Source organism: Larus michahellis, chromosome 13, assembly GCF_964199755.1.
Source record: "Larus michahellis chromosome 13, bLarMic1.1, whole genome shotgun sequence".
NCBI classification, from domain to species: Eukaryota; Metazoa; Chordata; class Aves; order Charadriiformes; family Laridae; genus Larus; species Larus michahellis.
Window position 1 is genome coordinate 6,391,876 of NC_133908.1, and position 21,444 is coordinate 6,413,319.

General features: G+C 36.3%; 1 protein-coding gene across 6 annotated transcripts in view; it reads right to left on the reverse strand.

The window, feature by feature from the left end:
• CABIN1 (calcineurin binding protein 1) overlaps nucleotides 1–21,444 on the reverse strand; it is a 121,294-nt gene that overhangs the window by 92,124 nt on the left and 7,726 nt on the right. For 4 of the 6 annotated variants that reach the window (XM_074607098.1, XM_074607100.1, XM_074607101.1 and 1 more), the window contains 16 exons: nucleotides 20,879–21,171; nucleotides 19,636–19,804; nucleotides 19,057–19,193; nucleotides 18,450–18,667; nucleotides 16,546–16,624; nucleotides 16,112–16,299; nucleotides 14,784–14,933; nucleotides 14,366–14,560; nucleotides 12,982–13,218; nucleotides 11,321–11,477; nucleotides 10,972–11,087; nucleotides 6,668–6,829; nucleotides 4,838–5,044; nucleotides 4,293–4,438; nucleotides 2,194–2,455; nucleotides 257–517 (listed from right to left, as the gene is read on the reverse strand). In XM_074607098.1, the coding sequence (XP_074463199.1) occupies nucleotides 257–517; nucleotides 2,194–2,455; nucleotides 4,293–4,438; nucleotides 4,838–5,044; nucleotides 6,668–6,829; nucleotides 10,972–11,087; nucleotides 11,321–11,477; nucleotides 12,982–13,218; nucleotides 14,366–14,560; nucleotides 14,784–14,933; nucleotides 16,112–16,299; nucleotides 16,546–16,624; nucleotides 18,450–18,667; nucleotides 19,057–19,193; nucleotides 19,636–19,804; nucleotides 20,879–21,171 (2,977 nt within the window). The remainder of the gene's footprint in view (nucleotides 1–256; nucleotides 518–2,193; nucleotides 2,456–4,292; nucleotides 4,439–4,837; nucleotides 5,045–6,667; nucleotides 6,830–10,971; nucleotides 11,088–11,320; nucleotides 11,478–12,981; nucleotides 13,219–14,365; nucleotides 14,561–14,783; nucleotides 14,934–16,111; nucleotides 16,300–16,545; nucleotides 16,625–18,449; nucleotides 18,668–19,056; nucleotides 19,194–19,635; nucleotides 19,805–20,878; nucleotides 21,172–21,444) is intronic. The other 2 variants (XM_074607102.1, XM_074607099.1) reach the window with 1 other exon arrangement.

Below are 21,444 nucleotides of genomic sequence, written 5' to 3' on the forward strand. Positions count from 1 at the left end.
ATACCTAATAGTAACAGAATCACAGAATGGTTTGGATTGCAAGGGACCTTAAAGATCTAGTTCCAACCCCCCTGCCCTGGGCAGGGACACCTCCCACTAGACCAGGTTGCTCAAAGTCCCATCCAACCCAGCCTTGAACACCTCCAGGGATGGGGCAGCCACAGCTTCCTCTGGGCAAGTAATATGAACTAATAACTGATACTCCATTATCTGTAGAGAACAAGGTTTTCAAGCTTACGTATTTAACTTTCTTTACCTCCAACGCTTCCATGGCAAGTTCTGGTGGATTATGGTAGTGAATCTTCTTTGGATATCGGGCAGCCTCCTCATGCAAGTAATGACCTGCCTGTTTGTAATGAAGCAGATAGACAACAGGAGGCTGTTTCTGCTTCTCTGCAATCTTTCCCAGCATGTAGTGAATAAGCCACTCCTCTTCATCGCCATCTCCCTCACAGCGAGATGCTGACGTAAAACACAACTTGGCTGTCTCCAACATACTGTCTCGACGCTCTTCCATCTGTGATCAAACGAAGTGTTGAGAATACATGAATTCACTGTGGCTGGGATAAAAAATTCTAAAAATACACTCCGGCATATAAAAGTGCATAAACAAGGTACATCATTTAAAACATTTTCAACCTAAAAGACACCGAACATATCCAAGCAATCAAATACATCCTGACGACCCACAAAATGTGTTTATGAATAGGTTTTTGTTCATTCCAGTAACTGTTGACGCAAATAACCAGAACAAAACAGCAAGACAGAAGTGTAAGAACATGCATATAAATACCAATCTGTAAAATAACAAACCAATATACATGTCTACAAAAAGTATTTTTTCTGCTTTTTCAGTGCTGTAATTATATTAACTCTTAAAAGAAAAAAAAAAAATTTGTTCTGCTCTGCAACTAAAGTCTGATAGAGCCACTATGGACCACCATCATTTGTGAAGAAACATATTTTATCTGGCTTGTAATACATCTAATTTTGAGCTGAAAATGGCAAGAATATTTTATTCTTTTCCTCCCAAAGAAATTAACATCAGCAGCATAAATTAAGGTTAGCTGCCAATAAAGTCACATAAAAAACTAGGTCAAAAGATGCATTAATGTAATTTTCTCTCTTTGAAGAAGTTTGTAAATTTAAATTGTTGGGCTATAACAGTTTCCTAAGCACTTGCTGCACTTCAAGAATTATAACATAGCCTTTCCTTTCCCAAATATTTTGTAAGGAGAAGAGAATAATAAGGATTTTATGTATGAGAAACACATTCCTGTAGAGATATCTCCTGGAAGGGAGATTATATTGTTCTAATTGATCTTTTATTAGAATAGAGCTTTTTTTAGGAAATTATGCCTTTTTAATATATTCACTTGAAAAAAGGAAGATTCAAGTAGTCCTAAATAAACTGATTTAATCCATAACTTCAGGTAGCTTCCCTGAATTGTACCTTTTATCTTATAATACAAAATAACTCCAGCATTACCCCTTGAATTCTTCAGCCATTCCCTCATAGCCAAGAGGCCGCAAGACAGAGTTTACTGGTCCAAAAAGACAAAGTATTTCCCCTAGCAACTCTTACCACTGTCAGAGAGTATTTGGAATTGCTTATTTTGGCTTAGCAATAAACTACATAGTAACTTCAACTGTTTCATAGTCATCATGCATAAAAAGCTAATGAATTCGTAATAAGTTTTTCTATGAAAATTCTATCAGCCTCCTCATTTTTATCTATTGTTTGAGTAAATAGCCCAAAAACGTAGAAAAGTGGGAGGATGTCTTTAGGATACAAGAGATGACAAATAGACATAGATATCAGAGTAATGCCTGATCTTTTCGCTATTTAAATATTTATACATTTCACCTTTTCCTCGAAACGTTGTACGACATTTACAGAAAGGTAAGGTAAATATAATTTCTCTTTCCATAAGGTTACAACAATTTTGTGTCACCTTTGAAAGATAATTCAAAGATCAGGCTCAAACTAATTTTACACAAGAAAGAAAAAAACCTTTAAATACTGCTTGACACCATCAGCTTATATGAATTAGAATTTCCAATATTACCAAGTAACCATACAGTCTAATATGTGGTATACAGCATGTAACTATTTAATTTAAAAAGTTATTACATTAGAAAAGATAATTTAAAATATTTAAAAATTTCATACTGCTCTTAGTTAGATCCCACCTGCTGCACAACTTCAGGGGGGAGTTCTGATTTCCATTGCTTAAGCTGTCGGGACGCAAAAGAATGCAGGGCATAGGAAATAGTGCCATATTCTATCCACAAGGAGAGGTTAGAGCTGTCAATCTCTAGGGCTCGCTTGAAGCAATTCAAGACAGGAGTAGAGTGCTTCCAAATTGGGCCATCACTTTTCAATTCATTAGAGTTCAACTTATCCTGAATACGACTTGCCCGAGCCAGAGCCATGCCAGCCCACGAGTCAAACCTATGCAAGTGAGAACACAACACATGAACAATTTCGCCCCTAAACATTACACCGAATGGCACAGGCACAGACAATCTTCATTTTGTTGTATAGCCTAAACATACTGATTTTATTAAAAATGGTTTCCTAATAAAGCACTGTCCCCAGTAATTGTCACACATGAAACAACAAGGTTTATTTGCCATGCAAAACCAGGATGTATATACTTCTAAGGGCAGCACTCCCACTGATTTCTTTTCTCAGTAACCATGCTGTCCTGTCCAAACACTGCCAGCCTTTATTTCTGTAGGCCAGCAGACAGCCATTATGACATTTTGTATTGCTGGACTAAACTGTGAATGGTCTTTATCATCATCATCATCCAACATCAAAGTCACAAAAACCAAAATGCATTCATGTAGGAAAATTCTGATGAACAATAAAGATTGCTTACTAAGGGGACCGTTCAGGATCTGGTCCTGTGTTTATTAGATCATTGACAATACAGTCTGAAGAGTAGTTTCCATATTTTATAGTCTCACATTAACATCTGGGGTCAACAGCTCTGGAATTTTTCAATTTTGCTATGATTCTAACACCAAAGGAATAATCATAATATTCTCACATTTTTGCTTGTAATTTCTTGCTGATTTCAATTGAAAACCCATTTCTGGGTCAAGTGACCTCAATATTCAGATTCCTGAGGGGAATGGAAGGGGAACTGTAATACAGACGTTTGAAGAAGTAACATCTCATATGGCTGGGTTATACTGTGCTACCACATAAAGCACCTTCCGATCAACAAAATGTCACACATTAGAGTAAAAATACATTCCACTCATTTATCTATGAGTTTAGGTTCTAAAGTATCAAAACTACAGAAAAATGGGGGTGGGGGGTAGGGGATGGTAATTTCTTCATCAAGCTTCAAACAAAAGTTTTAGCAATCTGCTAATCGCAGCTCCCAGACTGGAAGATTCAATAACATTACGCTGCAGCTATTTCCTCTGTAGATTTCACATGTAAAATTGCTCTGTGCCTTCACCTTCCCTTTTGTCTCTGGTACGTGACTGGATTTAGAAACAGTTCTCTTGTCTCAAATCTGTCAAACTAGGGGGTTTGTTACTGAGGCTGATATATCATCTTCAAGGAGAATTAAAATGATAGCCAATATCTAATATGCAAACCCTACAGTAAATTTAAAGATTATTTAATTTCATTTTAGAAGACTGTTATTCAAAACATGCCTTATTTTTAAGATGAGAGCGCTCAATCTTGCTAGTATTTCAGTAAGTTGTATCAACAAACAAGGTGTTTTGGTTTAAATATCACTTAAATACTTTATTTGAGCTTGTATTCTCTGAGTAGTTCTCTAGCAGCAAGATCAATACTTTTAGAAAGAGGTCAGCCTAAACAGCTAATCCACTAAAGAATGCTGTTTGTGCTATAGCTATGCTATTAAACAGTGACATTTTTCATTCCTTGTCGTGCATGAGCACGTCAAAACAAAAAAACAAAAGGTGCAAAAGAGAAACATTGACTTAGTCCTTGCCCTTCCCAGTTATTCTTGATTTTAATTTAGCTTCCCTGCCCCCCCTTTCATTTTCTGGTTTTAATTTCAAAACAACTAAATATTTAACACTAAGTTTGGGGGTTTGTTTTGTTTGTTGGGTTGTTTTAGAGATGCCCTGAGTTATACAATTGACCTATGATAATGGATTGCAGGCAGGTTTAAGTTTGTTGGTTTTGTTTTTTTTTAACTTCTGAAACCAAAAGAAGTATCTTTTGTTGTCTGCTTTTCCGAACTGAAAGAAGTGAGAAGAATGAATGCTATGCAACAGGATTCAATAACACCAACCTGTTTGGACAAATACAAATGTCGTGCATGTAAAATTTAATGGCCTTAGACTGTTCCTTGTTCTTGAAGTGATAGTCTGCCAGAAGATAGTACAACTCAGTCACCACTGGTGGAGAATAGTCTGCACCATCTGGGAGAGATGGTGCCTGAAAATTAAAAAAAAAAAATAATATGTAAAAGTTCAGATTAAATAAAATGTTCATATTAAATGAGCTGCACACTTGCTTCTTCCTTGTAGTGAAAGTAGCCTTTTCATCACAGAATATGAAGGTATTGAATATGAAGACAGTGATACACAGATACACAGAGCACTTACAAACACTAATGAACATCTCATACTGACTCCATATTAATCAACATTACATTTTGCCATTCCAAGCCTAAAAGCTTTCGTAGTGTCATTCTTATTTCATTTAAATTACCTGAGGAAATCCAACATCATGGAATAAATCATTCCCCTAACCATCTCAAAGTCAACATAAAAACAGTAACAATAACTTCTGACTCCTTTCAATTTTTCTTTTTTTTAAAGCAACTAATTATACCTTGCTGCATGTTCCTTCAATATAGGCAGACACAGTATCTAGGCTCAGCATAGGCTTGTCTGTTCGAGGAACAATTGTAGCAGTCTTCTTCAAAAGGTTGGCCAAATCAGCAGACACAGTACTGGTTTTGTAACTATCAAATTCTGGAAGAGTTTTAGGCTTAAAATATTCAAACATAAACAAAGCATCTTCCCATGTTAGATCAACCTGAAAAGGGAAGTAGATGAGAGGAGAAAAAAATTATTTCAAATTCGCAAAATTCAGAAGTCTACTAATGACGAGTTTCTATGGCTTTTCTAGTTTGTAAGAATATAGATACTACGCTAACAGGAAATAAACCTCTCAAGAACGGAACAGGTAAAGGAGCCATTAATTTATGCCGCTTTTTTGTGGCACAATATTATGCTACAAGTATAGCACACTACTCACTGATTTAAGAGACTAAGATATTGGGCTGTAACTTAGTGTACGTGACTGAAAAATAAAGTCATTCTACTTGCTTAGAAGAGTTGCTCAGAAAAGTTGTTTATAAGCAAGAATCAATTGCAAGCATCCTGAGTGACACTGAGGATCATGGGTAAAATATGGAGGAGAAAAGCTCTACACCTTCAGTTTCAAACTCAAGTAAGAAGAATAAATGAAATGGGAATAAGACAAAGTTCTGAGAGTCAAAAATCTTCAAACTCTCTACAGAAAGGTACTTTAAGAATTTATTTCTCATTTTCCCTTCACTTTTCTTGCTTGAAAATGGTAAAAAAAAAAACATCCTAAAATTTACAGTTCTCTTCTGTTAGACAAAGTTTTTCCTCCTTTTATTGTTCATCTTATTCTTTACAGTAAATTTTGCTTCTGTACTAAAAATGGGGAAGTTGCGTTTCTAAAAATCAATTTGCCAATGATTTCAAGAAGAACTTTCTGATCCAGAAATGCCCAAATTTAACAGATTTATTTTTTTTAGAGTGACACAGGGTAATCTCCTTATACCTCCCTTTTTCTTAGTTATTCCCATTTTCTCATTACCTTGATTTTCTAACAGGTAAGTTTAAGTGAGAGAATTTACAAATATCGAGTAATAACATAACAGTATTTGTGTATTTAAAAAGGTCTGTTCAAAGGAGCCAGACAATTGTCTTGCTTGTACGAAACTCTTTTTCACTTAAAATTGTACGATCACTTGCATTTAGTAAACACAAAAATCATCTGAGATTTTTGAACAAAATCAGTGATGTTTCAAGACAGAGGATTGCTGACCTGGTTTTGTTGTCCCTTCCTTAATACTACAACCCTCTTCCCAAGGCACTCTGAAGTTGTTCTCTCCCAAACTCAACTGAATCTCACACATTTCTCACGAACAGCTACCGGATATTTACCATTGTAGATTTCAAAATAAGTTATAGTATAATTTAATTCCATAATTTTTAACAGTGACATTTTTCACTTTCATAAACTGCAAGGCTGGCTGTTTAAGTTCTCTTCTCTCAAGCTGACTTTTTTCCTTTCTAATTTTCCTCAAACTCGAACTTCTTCTCTGTTGAAAATAGGAAAGTCATGGCTCAATAAAATTGATTTGTCAATAGTTTCAAAATGGCAGACTACTGTGAATAAGACTATACTAGCATTTCATTTCAAGTATCTGACCCTCTATATTCATAAAGGCTTCCATATTTTTTTAAATGAGTTTGTTTTCTAGAATATGTAAAATGCGTAAATTTTACAAGGAAATAAAAGTAATCTTTCTCCAAAATATATTAAGACGCATTAAAACCAAACAAGGGTATACCTTTCAGCACTTCAGGATATTCCACTGACATTAAATAATACATATCTTACCTGCTGTACTGAATGTTCTTCTAGGTATCTTGCTTTGCTTTTTTTGCTAGGGAAACCATATAAACAATAAAAGCACTGTTCCAAGGCTGTTTCCAGCTCTTCTTTGTATGGATGAGTATCTTCAGAAGTAGATGCTGCAAGTTCTTTCTGTAGTACCTGAACCTAGAACACCACAAATATCAATGATAAAGTCATCTGCGAGCTGAAGACTGCATTAAGCTACCCAGTTGTCTGAAGGCAGATGATGAGAACATTAAGGAACTACGTGCATTTTTCCACAATTACAACCAAATATTATCCATATTTCTGTAAACCAGTCTCACACAAGTAATTTCAATGGCACTGTAACTGCAGTACATGCTTTTATTTTTTTTCTATGTTAATTCATGAACTCTTGTCTTTAATCAGTGAGATTAGGTATCAGCTTAATGTTTCAGATTTAAGATCATTCAAAATTTTCCACTACACACTGAGTTGCTTCTGTGAATATAAACACTACAGTTTGTCCACGCTGACAATAAGGAAAAGGCAAAGAAGAATTTCTCCCCGAATTCACAAACATCAATTTCCTCTGCATGGAAAAAAGGGGATGGAGAGGACTTTGTGGAAAACGAAGGGACAGCTAATGAAAATCTGGCTAAAAGGGATATAGAATTGCACAGTATGAATAGTATTATACAGATGGCTACACACCAAGGAAAGTGGCTGGATTGATCCCAAATGACTAAACACTGTAGCAAGTTTCTATCTTTAACTTCAAGATTACAGCAGAAAGAACCCATCAGTAGCATATTTTGGAAGATGCTATTACTCTGAATGCAACTGACATGCCAAACGACAAAAGGTAACTCCTTGAAAATTTTCACTAAGCTTCCTTAAAAAGCAAACGAAAAAAGAACATACCCAGGAAGACATTTCAGAGTCAATAAAAATATGTTCCCCAACAATAATCTGCATAGTGTGATTTTGGATCTTTACTTCAAAACCAAAACAAAACCCACACACAATCATTGAATTTTAAGAATCAATTCTAACATGTTCCATTATGAAATTTAAATTAAAAAAATGAAATGTGTTAAGCAGAAATTAATAGTATCTTACACACCCAACACTAATACGTTTTGTGTGTATCCCCAGTACCAAAGCGCACCTGCTATGTCTAAAACTCATTTGAGGTGGTAGAAGAGAAATGCTTCTACTGTAATTATCATTTGTGAGACTGAAGGGTACAGAAAAATATCAAGTTCTCCACTGTCATTTGCCTCTCAAGTTTTAGGAAGCTGTGTACTACCAGGAGAGTTCTATTAACTGTTAAGTAATTTCCTTTAACATTTTTCCTCTGATGGAAGGCATCAACTTTTGTTTATTCATTTTAGTAAAATCTGACTTCTCCAAGCCAGCCACATTCATTCTTCAAGACAGTGGTTAACTTAGGAGGTTCCTCAACTGACATTTTGCAGTCATACATTTAACATGCAAAACATTCACCTATTTGCAATTCGTATAAAAGCTCATCATATTCCTTTTACAGTACTTCAGCTGCCTGTCTATTATCATTTATCATTTTTCAACACCTAGGATTGTAAACTCAATTATTTATGCATACGATGCATGCTACAAGAAGCTTCTCATCACGATTGACTTTCCTGACACTACAAACACTGCACATCATCACGAGGCAAAATTCTGTCATTCTACATGTAAGAAGCTCGTTTGTAAGTGATGGAATTAACTATAAGATGTTAATTCTCTTCTGCTTAAAAGATCAGTGTGCTAAGAACAAGGTACCATTTATTAAGCAACCAAACGCTGAAAAATAAAAGTAAAGACAATTCTTAGAAGGCATTTCAATGAAATTTTGAGTCACAGCAATCATCTTTGAGTCACAGCAGACACCTTATTTCTACTACTTTTCCTGTAAGAATTTGTGAACATTTGAAATTTGCAAAAAGTGTAGATAAAAAGTTGAAAGGAAGATGTAAACATCACAGGATACTGTAAGAAAGGCATGATATTCCTACAGCTGCAAACAAAAATCACATCTAACACCAGTAACAGAATTCTCCCTTGAACAGTGTTCAAAACAATCTTCTGTGTTCTTATTCAGCTTTTAAATTCTTGGCAGTAACCCAGTTCTTAATAACTCAGACTTTGACTATTGCTAAAGGACTTAACTAAGTATTAACATCTCCTCTTGCACACCGTCTTCAGACACAGGGGATACAATGTACTTGAGCAGACAGTTCAACTACAGAAGGTGATCATTTAATACTAGTCTATAAAAACACACTTTTGTTCAACATTCTTGAAGCTGCCTTTCTCTTCAAATAATTCATCCCATTTTATCTTTGTCTTTCCTTACCCTTCCAACACCCTCTTGTCTCTGAAAACTAGATTCTTGTGCTCAATAATACCATACTATATTTTAGTTTAAGAATTGGGCAATTCTGACCCTGAAAATTGTAGATTTTGTTCAAAGTATCTGATGACATTTGCAAAGATCTAGCTGTAAATACATTCACAACTCTCAATTATCTGTAGTTTATCCAGGTTCACAGGGCATACTATCAGACTCCCCAGGCTGTGGATACCGGCACACTGTACAGACACAATTTAGATTCATCACTTAGGAGCACTGCATCTGCGGGCAAGCTCGAGCCTGGAAATAGGCTATCTATTTTCATGAAGCACAGAGCCTGAGCTAATAAGCCCTCTGGACCCAAGGCAGACCCATGCAGAGGCAACTCAGGTGTATCAGCATTACGCTCCTAATACCAGGGAGACTGAGGAGAGTAGGATGCAGAGATAATCTAATAGTCCTACGCTGAATCAGCCTCAGTTCAAACACTGTTCATTAGCTCCAGCCATACCAGGGTATGCTGATTCCTGCAGAACCCCTCAGGCTCTCCGCGCCATCCTTCCTAGCTGTCTGAATTACTGTCCTAGACACGCTGCTGCTCAAATGCAGAGGTAGATGGGGCCTGGCACTGAGCTGTGGCTAATAAGCTCCAGGGAGTGCTGAGAAGGGAAATTAAGAGATTCACGAGTAGCTCTATGCAGAACTAATCACGATTTTCTCTTGGCTGAAGGTAATAAACCTCAATGAAGTCAAGCTGAATCTGTAAAGTGCCACTGAAATATCCCTGTAAAGCACTGCCTTATGAATGCCACGGTACCGCATTATCGGGGGTTTGCCAACAGCCAGGCTATCCCGACTGTCAGTACTCTGCACAGTGAAAAGCTCACTGCACTTCGGTTTCTAAGCTATGGATAAAGTGAGGAAACAGCAATACACACAAAAATATTCTCCTTCAACCATGGGAAATTTCTTTTCTGGTATAAGAACTAGACCTCAAGGAATAATCTTAAAAAGGTCAAAAACAAATGGGTATCTCCTTTCATCTAATAATGCTACAGCATTACTGCCCAGACACCCATTTCTGGAGCATATTACATCTTCTAACACACTCACGTGAACAACAGTGCAGAGAACACCCTTCAGACACAGGGAAGCAAAGGCCTAAAGTAATTCTTCAGTCTCATCACCTTTTCTCAGTAGATGAACTCTATATGTATATTTGAAGTTATATTTAGTTAATAACAGAAAAAAATAGGTTTTTTTTTTTTGCGGTCTGTGGTATAAGATCAATGCAGGTATAATCAAACAAGTCAAATTTATCAACAGCAGAACAGCCAAAGCGCCAGGACCAAATCCAGGTAACACCACTCAGGTCTGTGAGAGATAATAGCATTCCAGATGTGCAACTGAGGATAGATGATGGCCTGCAAATCTTTACTCTTGTGATTTGGAAGAAACAAATAACCAAGTTTAACTGCAAAATTCAAACCTGAATTTTCCTGGATGATAGTTAAATATGCTCTTTTTTACATGTTAAACAGTATTTACCTATATTGAAAATGTGCAAACATTACATAACACTTGACAAATTCAGTTCTGTGAAGTGTGCAACTTATTTAGAATCACTGAGAGAAGATGAATATGGAATCCCACTGGGATGCCCAAAGGGATATCTTGTCTGACAAAAAAGTCCTGTTTAGAAAGCATACCAATGGGCAGGGGTCTGGAATAACAAGCCTTTGCTATTCAGATTAAACTGACCGAAATGTTCATGCGTTTGTCTGGGAGAAGGAAAGTGGATTTAAAAGTGCATTCTTAACATGAAGACAAGGCAATAAACAATCTAATATAACTTTGAAGTCGTTCCGTGCTTTGAGATGGGGGTTGGCCAGATGACTTTCAGAGGTCCTTCCAACCTAAATTATTCTATGATGCTAACACTTACATAGAACTTGAGAAGAGCGCCATCTGAATTGCAACACCAGGATCTTCTTCCCAAATACTCATGCGCAGTGTTGAGCAGCATGAGTGAAGAAGGCAACATAGGGGTATCAGGACTTACTGGAAGAAAGAAGTTGGTAAATATTTAAATAGCACAGAACTGAGTTAAATCCAACTAGCCAATGCTTCATCTGGCAAAAAGAATTTTCCTCAGCAATAAGAAAGTGATGTTTGCATACCTCTCTACTCTCTTCAGATGGCAGGGCAAGATGACAAGTATTTTCTTATTTATATTCCAGATCTAGATGGTTGTGAGCTCAGCTCCAATATATACAAGGGAAAAATTAACCCACCTTCTTCTCCCTGGTTCTGCTGCTGCTGCTGGCAGCAAAGGGATCGAAAGGCCTCTTCCTCATGCTGGATGATCCTGTGCAGGATAATCCATGGCAGAACTGAGGAGACGTACGGTTCTTTTGGTTCTTCCTGGACTGCCATGCTGCAGTCTATGATCTAATAAAGAAGCAGACATACAGACAAAGTGTTACAAAATAAGCATCAGCTGTGAATCCTTTTTAAACAATGCAAAGTTGGTAATGCATTTTATCCTAAGGAAATAATCTAAAGTTGAGTCTCATAATGAGCAGTGGTAAAAGTTCTACAAATAAGATCAAGTGGTATGGGGAAGGGTAGAAGATCATTTCTCCTACCCTGACATTCCTCTTGCATTGTCATTTTCTATCTAGTTATTTCTCTGTTAATGCCACATACAAACAATTCAAAGTATGCAAACGTGCAGCATAAATTCTTAGTGCTAGTAGGCCTCATTATTGCACGAGAAATTTATCTACAACCCAGCAAGGAAGAGAAACTTAGTTAAAAGAATTCCTGAATTCTTTACCAGTTCTTGAAACAACTGTTAAAGACCAACTAGAATCCTTAATAGATGCCATATAAATGACGTAAATGAAAAAATTCTGAGCAACACAATGCTGTGTCATGGAACCATTGTCCTAGCATTTCTCATAGACAACTGCCCATTTTATTGCCACAGTGCCAGAAGTTTCTGAAGTCCTACACTTTTCTCACATTCTTTCACTCATACAACAGGTTTTTTTATTAGTATTTAGGTAGATAAAGAATCATATTTATCATTACTACAGAAACCATTTAGGATATTACAAAGAATACTCTGTTCTCCAGAATTCCATTACATTCCATAAGATAGTGACACACATACAAATTTATACAATGACAGTATAATTTTGTGAGTAGTGCATGTCCTTGGCTTTTACTGAAGTAAATGGAGATTTGAGAGTTACAAGCACATTGAATTTTGACATTAACTAGACTAGCTTCTTAACAGGACTGAGAGTATGACTTTTGTTACCTGGACTGAAAAATAGTCATTCAGTAGTTTTAAGGTTTGAAAATACCTTCTTTAAAAGGCTAAAATTAGTTGTATTTGTAGTGCTAGAAAAAGTCCACACATCAGTTTTTTTCCTGTCCTCATCACCCTCTCTGTTTTTACTGGAAAAACCCTTAGCTTGGCCAGCGCTTTCAAGCAACTCCACCATGTTCATAAGGCTTACGGTATCTTGTCTTCTAGCCCAAAGCACACACAGCCATGATCAGTGCCGTCTTACAAACTGCATCCAGCCAGCTCAATCAGTCTTCGCATTATCACCATTTCAAATACCCTAAGTGTTGTTCCTTGGGTTATCTTTACTATAATCCTTTGATTATTTCAGGCAGCTTGGTGTCTGAAGGTACCTGCTGTTACTGATCCTAGCACAGGTGTGCTCAGTGCATCTCTAAGATACTGAAACAAAAATAAAGACTATGAAGCTAATGCTTATCTTCCCCTCCCTAGCTTATCTTCCCCTCACCTTCCCCCAACAAAAATGTAACACAAAACATTCCGGTGAGTGGGTGGCAGTTCAGACACAGCAGCTGTATCACGCCTGAAGGTCTGTAGCACGCAATACCTCTCTCCTAGTGCAAGTGAGCAGGTTACCTGAATCAGGTTGTTTGTTAATCGAACGAGGCTTGGTGTTACAGAAGAGTCTTTCAGGATGCTGTTGACTGATGATAATGAAGTATCTATTCCTGTGAGCAGTTGTGTTACCGTAGCAACCCACTCTTCTTTAGCAGAGGCTGCTGTCATATTAATCATCTGTTGAATTGCTTCATTCAAGGCAACTTCTGAGCGTTCAAAGCATTGCTTGTAATCTTTCAGTTTGAGCAGGGAGTCCTAGGGAATGTAAATATGGAAAAAAGAATCTATTGTAGGGATGAAGGGTTTATTTTAAGCCATGAATGCACAGCAGGACAAAGCAATACACTATATACAGTTAATGGGGTTACTTCAATGAAATTAGAACACCTTTAAAAAGGACATTAAAAAAAGGACAATAGAAGGCGCATGGACCCTGAATGACAAATACAGAAGTAGGATTGAAATTTCAAAAAAGTCATCACTGAATCTTTCTGCTTTAATAAGAGATGCAAGAAAAAAAAAATCAGGAAAGGGATGGCGTTAGGTCTAAAATTCTAATGATATGCAGTTGAATAGAGGCCCTACAGAAACAGGGTTTGGATCTTTATAACCCTGTACTACCATTTTATTACTTCATAAATAACAAAACAGCAGCTATAAGGCTAGGATTATAGCAACGTCCCCCTGCTTCTTCCTACTCTGCCAAGTTTGGGTCACGAGATGGGATGGAGGCTGTAGGATTTGTTTCAGTCTAGTTAAAAGAGCATCAGTTGTTTTTTGTGCAAACCTTTTTTTCCCCCCGCTCAGAGAATCTGATAGGGTCAAGTTGTTCCTACATCTGAGCTTATTTGTACCCTTATTTTCATAGTGTCAAATATACTAAATCTATAGCAACTATACCGGATGTATCTATCAATGGTTTGTCATTCATGCAGGACAGATACACTACCATCATAAAAATCATTCATATGCTAGATAACTCTTAAGTTTCACAATGGTTGTAAATCACCATATAGTCAACATCAGCAAAAGCAGGAAGTATTCACTGCAGATGCAGATAGCATGAATGCATCCATAAGATGTCTCTACAAATGATTCAAGTTTATTTGAATTTACAGTTTTTCTGATCATTTCATGTAGGCCTCAGACACATTATATCTTTAGTGACATATTCATTTAGCAAAAGCTGGCATATTGCTAACGATGTCAATAAACCTATGCTGCTCGGATCATTTACATACTTGGTTTTGCTTTGTAAATAAGACTTGTTAACCGTTAACACCCACTCTAGAAATCCTTTCATCCTGTTTTCAAGAATAAGTCTTAATCATAGAATGGTTTGGGTTGGAAGGGACCTTAAAGATCATTTCCTTTACTAAAAATGATTTTTTAAGACACAAACCTGTAGGAGAAGCAGCTGAGCTGGTCTCTCTGGTATGGATGTTACAAATTCCAGATGTTTTGCTCTGCCATAACCATTAAAGCTTAATGTTGGACGAAGCAGATGCACCACTGCATTATAATCTCCTGCCTCATACAATCGTTGGATCTCTTCCAAAGACTGGCATCTCTCCAGAGATTTTAGGTTCTTTTCAATCTGCAAACATCACAGATGGCACGATCCAACTTTTATTTTGACTTCACATACATTTGACTACTGACATTTCTCCTAGTAGTTTAGCTATAAAGCTATGTGAACGCTACAGCGACATCCAGGAATATAAACCAGGAAGAAAACACCTACTATGTAACACTTCACCCATTCGACTGAGTTTTAATTATTCTATAGTAGGAGAACACACCTGCAAATTAATTCTTACCTCTTCTAAAGAGACAACAGAATCCACATGTAGATTAGGTAACCGTATTACAATGCTGCATTCATTGCCAGCTTTAGCTTGCATTGTAGTGGAGCTCTGGAGCATTTCAGTGCAGATATCATAGTTTTCGAGTGCCTGTTCCATGTCTCCCTACAGAAACAGTACAGAGGAAAACAAACAAACAAAAAACCCTAGAGTCCTGTCTGCAGCAAGGGTTTCTAAAGCATGTAGAAAACATTTAAATTCAATGCAGGCACTGCCAGTGTGATTACTGCACATCCTCCCAAATAAAACCCAAATCCAATTGACAATCTCAAATTAAAATAAAGATTAATATGGATTTTGAAAGATTAAAATGGATTGCTAAAATCCCTTTCCTTTAAAAACATGGAAAGGCAAAACAGTAGAAATAAGTCTCCCATTTGTGCCAGTAAAAACATTGAGTCAAGAAACATTCTTATATTCTGCAAAGTGAATGCATTCTACTCGCTCTGGCCAACTGAAGTAGATACTGAAGTTTAGGGGTCAGGAGAGGAACGCAAGCTACACAGGCAAAAATATAACTGTATACCTAAAGAAAAAATGGCAGTATCCATATAGGAACTTTCAATTTTCCTCAAGTCAGTTCATCAGAAAGGAATCCTTATATGCAAAAAATAAAAATGGAAGGGACTGGTTAGGTCACACTTATGAAACTGACTCATATTATTAGTTGACAGTTGACTTAAACATAATTGACACATACACAAACTCTTTGATGTCCTGAGGAAACAACACTTGGAGGGGAAAAAAAGTCTGGGATCAAATAATATTTCTTTCAAATTATTCCCTTAGTGATATGTTCAAAACCCTCTGTTTCAAAATCTGCATATTAAATTAAATGTCTCCAAAAGAACCATGCTGCCTTGAAAAAGCAGAGGGGAGAGTAATTAAACATACTGTTGGCACCAGTCGAAAGCTGCATTTTGGAATGTCTGTGACTTTGATAGTACCCACTTGTCCAGGTCCCAAAAAAATCCATGTTCTGCAGCTACATAATATTACTCCAAGTAATTTTGATCCAAATATATATTTTTTTAAGCTGAACACAAGCTAATTTAAACAGATTTACACATTAAACATATGAAATATTAGCTTAGCATGCGAGACCTACTTCACTGCCACCTCTACCCTTAGGGATAGTCAATTATATTAAAGAGTAAAATGAAATCACTATGGTTTGAGATTATTTTATCCACATGCTTAAATGAGCTGAGATTCCCAAATCTGAACAACATCAATTTTAATTTGGGAAAAGTTTTATTTATTAAATCAAACTTAAAACAAACCTGCAGTGCTAGAAAGCGAGCTTTCAGCCAATACACCCGAGTGACAAACTCCATCCAGCCTTCCTCAAATAAATCTCGCTGCGAGGATGCAAACGACAGCTGCAACAGGTCTCCCAAGAAATGAGTTCCTGGGAAGTCAGGACCAAATTTTCCATTCACAGAGACAGCAGGGCAATTTCGTGGAGAAACTGCAAACCAATTAATTACGTTTTATCATAAAGTTACTAGCATCCCATGAAAAAAGTCACATATCTTAGTATTTTAAAAGTACTTATCTACTTTAAGGCAAACAACTGATAGACCAATAAAACAGAGAACTGAAAGATATTCATTAAGAAAAGATAGCTCTAAAAATCCAACAAATTCCTGGAAACATTTCTTCATATACCTTGAGTGTTTTTAAGAGTCCGAAGAAAGTAACATCCAGTTCTTACCTGTAGAGCTCTTCCCTTTCGTCAGTAGCCACTGATCTAACTGGAGTTCCATGCAAGAAAGGCTCATCAACATCATATCCTTCAGAAAAAGTACAGAGATATCAAAAAAGAATACAAAGGAAGAAATATATAGAAGAATAAAAAAAATACACCAATAAATTTGCAATTTATTTCAAAGAAAACCTTCATCTTGTCCTCTTGGGATTTCTATTCCCAAGCTATAACTACTTCTTCCTCCGTCTAAAGGTGTATAATAGCATTTACAAATCAACATGTACAAAACAAACAATACTTAGAAAGAGCATTAGAAAACAATAAAAATCTCAGCTCATAGAAGGTAGTCACAACAGCATTGCCTGATGTTAGAAAAAAGTGACATCCTTATTTTTGTATCTCTCTTGAGATAAAACTGTATTAAATTGCTAAATCATGCTAAAAGCATGTTCCCAGAATACAGTAGAAGTACTGATATTTGAGAAATAAAAAGTCTATATCCTATAATTTTTTCAGTATTTATCTCCATGACACTGAGTATGTACCATAGTCTTATCAGTTTATTAATGCTTGCTGGATAAAGTTCAGGAGTATATTAAAAATCACATCACCATGGATCTCTGCCAGGTAGTTTTGTGCAGTGACGAATAGACTATTTCCTGATAAATTCACAGTAATAAGGGCTACAGGGCCAGCTATAAAAAAACAGGTCCTTGTGAAAAGATTCTGAAGTCCATATAGCTTACCAGAATAGCCCTTTACAATCTTAAAAACCCAAATTTATTACGCTCAGGATAGCTTGCAGATCAAGTTTAAAATAAATTCAAGGATGAAAGAGAATAGACGAGCATGAGGACAGTGATTTTTAATAGTATAGCTACAAAGTCTTGACTTTTTAAATTTTACATACAAGCAAGCAGTTATGCAGTCATAATGAGACCCAAGGGAATACATTTATAAATACATTTACATTTGTTTAAAAATGGGTATGTATACATGAAAAATACACTGAAATACAAAAGTCACAGGATGTATAAAAAATTTAACATCTGCTACATATAATACTTTTGTTTGTTTTATAAACTAAGTGAATGGTACATAGTTTACAGATTTTATTTTTCATTTGCAAAAAAAGTAGAAATACTGTTGATCCAACAAAAAATATTTCAAACTGCATACCAAAGTCATGAAAATGAATGCACATTGCTAACACTGAAAATATAACATAGGCAGGCTCAGTGGACAAGAAGTATCAGTACTGGTTTTATAATCCAAGAAGAATCATGTTGTATCACAAAGCCCTTTTAACATTAATTTCATGACCTTAACTTTTTTTCTGTTTGCATTTGTGAAATCTACAGATTTATAAAGGCAATAAAATGGTGATGCTGGGGGGATGGTGTTGGTTTTGGTTTGGTTTTTTTGTTTGTTTGTTTTCGGTTGGGTTTTGTTTTGTTTTACTGTAAATTGCAGGTTATTTTAAAACTAAACTGTATTTACTCTATGTAGAGCAGAAATGCTGACCCTCAATCAGCCAGTGTGAACAGAGCTGCCTCTCTACTCACCTGATGGCAAAGCAAAACTTTGTGTCATATCAGAAACAAATGGAGGGAGGAAAGAGCAACAACAGTATAAAGGAGTAAAATATATTTATGGTTACAGTATTCATATTATGTCTATAAGGTACGCTTGCATATAGGATCACCCAGGTATGCTCAGGAGCTCAGGAACAAAGTGTTATGCGATCTGCACCATACCACAGTTTGTGAAAATGCAACAGTCAGGAGAAGCAGCCCCTCAGACAGAGGTAAGTAAAACCTACATCTAATTGCTGGATTTCAGTTAGGTACTTCTGGTACCTTCTGGCAACACAGCAGCAAATAGAAGTACAAGGAAAAGTGTTTTATTACCTTGATATGCTGATTACTTGAGTCCCTCAGTAATGGATTGGGAAGACTGCTACTATGCTTTCTCCAGCTATTATAGATACTAAGGACCACCTCACACAAGCCAGGAGGCCACTTCACTAGGAACTTTTGGCTGATGACTTTTAGGTATCTCATCATCAGCTCCAAGATCCCACCATTGTTCAGGTTATCCAGCAGGAATTCATGAACATCCTGTTTTTCTAGAAAGCAGATAAACACAAAGCCGTTATGTGTTTAAGGTTAAGGTAGATCATAACTTGAAACAAGTATGTTTCAACAGTGTTTTATGCACTAATCTTGGAGCAGTTCTCCTGTGTTGCATACATGCTGAATTAAGTTATTGTATTCCAATCTGTTTAAATGAGAAACTCCACACAACAGAGCTCTTACATATAGTAATTAAGCAGATTTAAAAAAAAAAAATCACACCTGTTACCAACTGAGATATTTCTATGCTCTAAAATTATACTTTTTAAAATAACATATACTTCTGTACCTTCTAGATATGATAGGAAAATGCAGAAAATATAAAAGCATCCAATATGGAAGAAACAAGAGAGAAAGAATGGGTTTCTAATGAAATCCTTACCAGATTCCATAAATGTTGTAGAATCAAATGACATTCTATGTGGTCCAACGTGCTGGAAATTCTCCTCTTTGATCTCTGACTGAACCTCATAGTTATTGAAAGGGTCCTCCTCCTCCTCTGGGTCTAATTTCCTTAATCTGTGTGAAAGAGGGGCAAAAACCATAGTATCAACAAAATCTTCATTTTTTCTTTCACTGAAACCTAAACATGGCACACTGTGCCTATTTTAACAGTGAAAGTACGTTAACTGAAGCAAATTCAGAGATTTACATCCAGTTTCCAAATTTTGTACAAACCAAGATTACCTCATTTATCTTATCCATTTTGACATCTGCATTGTCCTCTAATTCAGTTTCACATTAATAAAAGCTTTCTTATTTTTCAATTAGTTTTTAATAATTTTCACTAAAAACAGTTTCATTAAATTTATGAGAAGACACTGCATCACATCTGCTTCAAAAAAATAACATGGGTCTACTGGTTTTAAGGTTGAGGCATATAATTCAAACAAAACCCCCAACAGCTTCTTCTACTTAGCTCTTGATACTCTCCTAATGAAAAGTTATTACTGTACAGTACCTGGAAGGAAGGAATTTCACCAACAGCTCTTGAAAGTCAACCTTCTCCTCTTTCTTACACTTGGTGTTCCGGACTCTAGCAGATCTCCTTTTTGCTGTTTCACCACTGTCTTCTGTAATTCTCCTTCGTTTCACACCTTTCTTAGATTTATCACCTGCAGATATGTCACCTAGAAACAGAATTAAAAAAAAAAGAAAAAAAAAGAAAAAAGAAACATCAACAGATTAAATTGCCAAACAAAAAGTAGATGATCTTTTTTACTTAAAAAAAACAAAACCACAACTTATTGGTGGCTGACACTTTATTTTATTCTACAGCAACATTTGAGATTCATTGGTTTCCTTTTGAAGACCGTGTCATAAATTTAAAAATCAATTTAAAAAAATAAAAAAAATCACTATAAACTGGCTATGGCATTTTATATAAAAATGCTGTGTGAGGCAAGAAGCAGACTCACTGAAAATTCTGCATTTCATTATTCATTAGGATTCATTATTTTAGTCTTCAAGAAGCTTCCGAAATAGGAATCAGAAGACTGCCTTTAACTCCAGAAACACCTGTAAATTCCCATGAATATCAACAAAATACTGGTAACTCCTTGTTAGTCATAGATATGTAAATACATATACAGTTACAGCATAAAATATTCAAACCTCTTGCTACAGACTTCAAATAAATATAGCTGACAGTTTGGTTCTCTCAGGTTCTTAAAGTTACATATGAGCAGAAGAATAATCCAGCCACCTTTTTCTATGACAGCTCATTCACTCTAAGGAGCTCAAGACTCTTCAAAACATTAAAAGGTTGATACCCACCACTGCTGGAATGGAGCTACAATCCTTCTAACCTTAAAGACTGAAAAACTGAATTGTGAGTCAACAGCACAAAACCAGAAGAGGGCAGATATTCCTGCACTGGAGTGCAAGAACAACAAATCAACCCGACTCTCGATTCCATTAGATAGGAAAGTAAAAGTCCACTGTCCTGAACACTTGTCCTATGGCTTAGTCAGGAATCAATGATTTTCAGAGAGTTTAGGTGGCCTTCCTTTTCTAATGTGAAGGGTTAACAGAACTTAATTTTAGAGTTCCACTTCACTTTTTCTACCAGATGTTATATAAATGCTGAAAAGGTTCTGAGTCCACCAACATGCAGTTTAGAGACAGTATTTCCCAACGAATTCTCTAGTGCTTTTATTACCCAGATAAGTAGGAAAGATATCTTGAATCTCAAACTGAAGTACCTTGCTCACCTACAGTAGCTCCTGGTTCCAATGAATTCTGACTGTGACTTGGAAAGTTGGGTGTTGTTGGAGTATAAGGTAATACAGGTTCCGGCACTGGCACCACTGGATTAGTGCTGACAGGAATTGGCTGAATAACACTGACAGGAGCGGAGGTAGGAGAAAGAGTCAAATGTTGAACTGGGTCTCGGTATTCTGAGAGATCAATTCTCTTTCCCAGACTGGGTCGAGGAGGATCACATGTTGTGAGGTGGTGATACATGGCAAGTAAAGCTTCTCCTAAACACTTCCACCTGCATATGGAAACACAATAGCATCACAACTTCATTAATTCTTATCACATTATTTTCTAAATTATATTTACAAACCTAGCAGCATTTAACATTGTTTTTCTCCAACAGCTTAGAGGTAGCAAGAGCAGCTTTTCAGTGGGAAAGGAATACACATTTGAGTGTCAAAATCTGTCCCACAACTAGAAAAGATGGAGAATATCTTTCTGTATTTCCTGTCATATGGACCACTGACAATTTCAGGCCTGGAACAGAGGTCCTTAGGAGCTTTCCTTC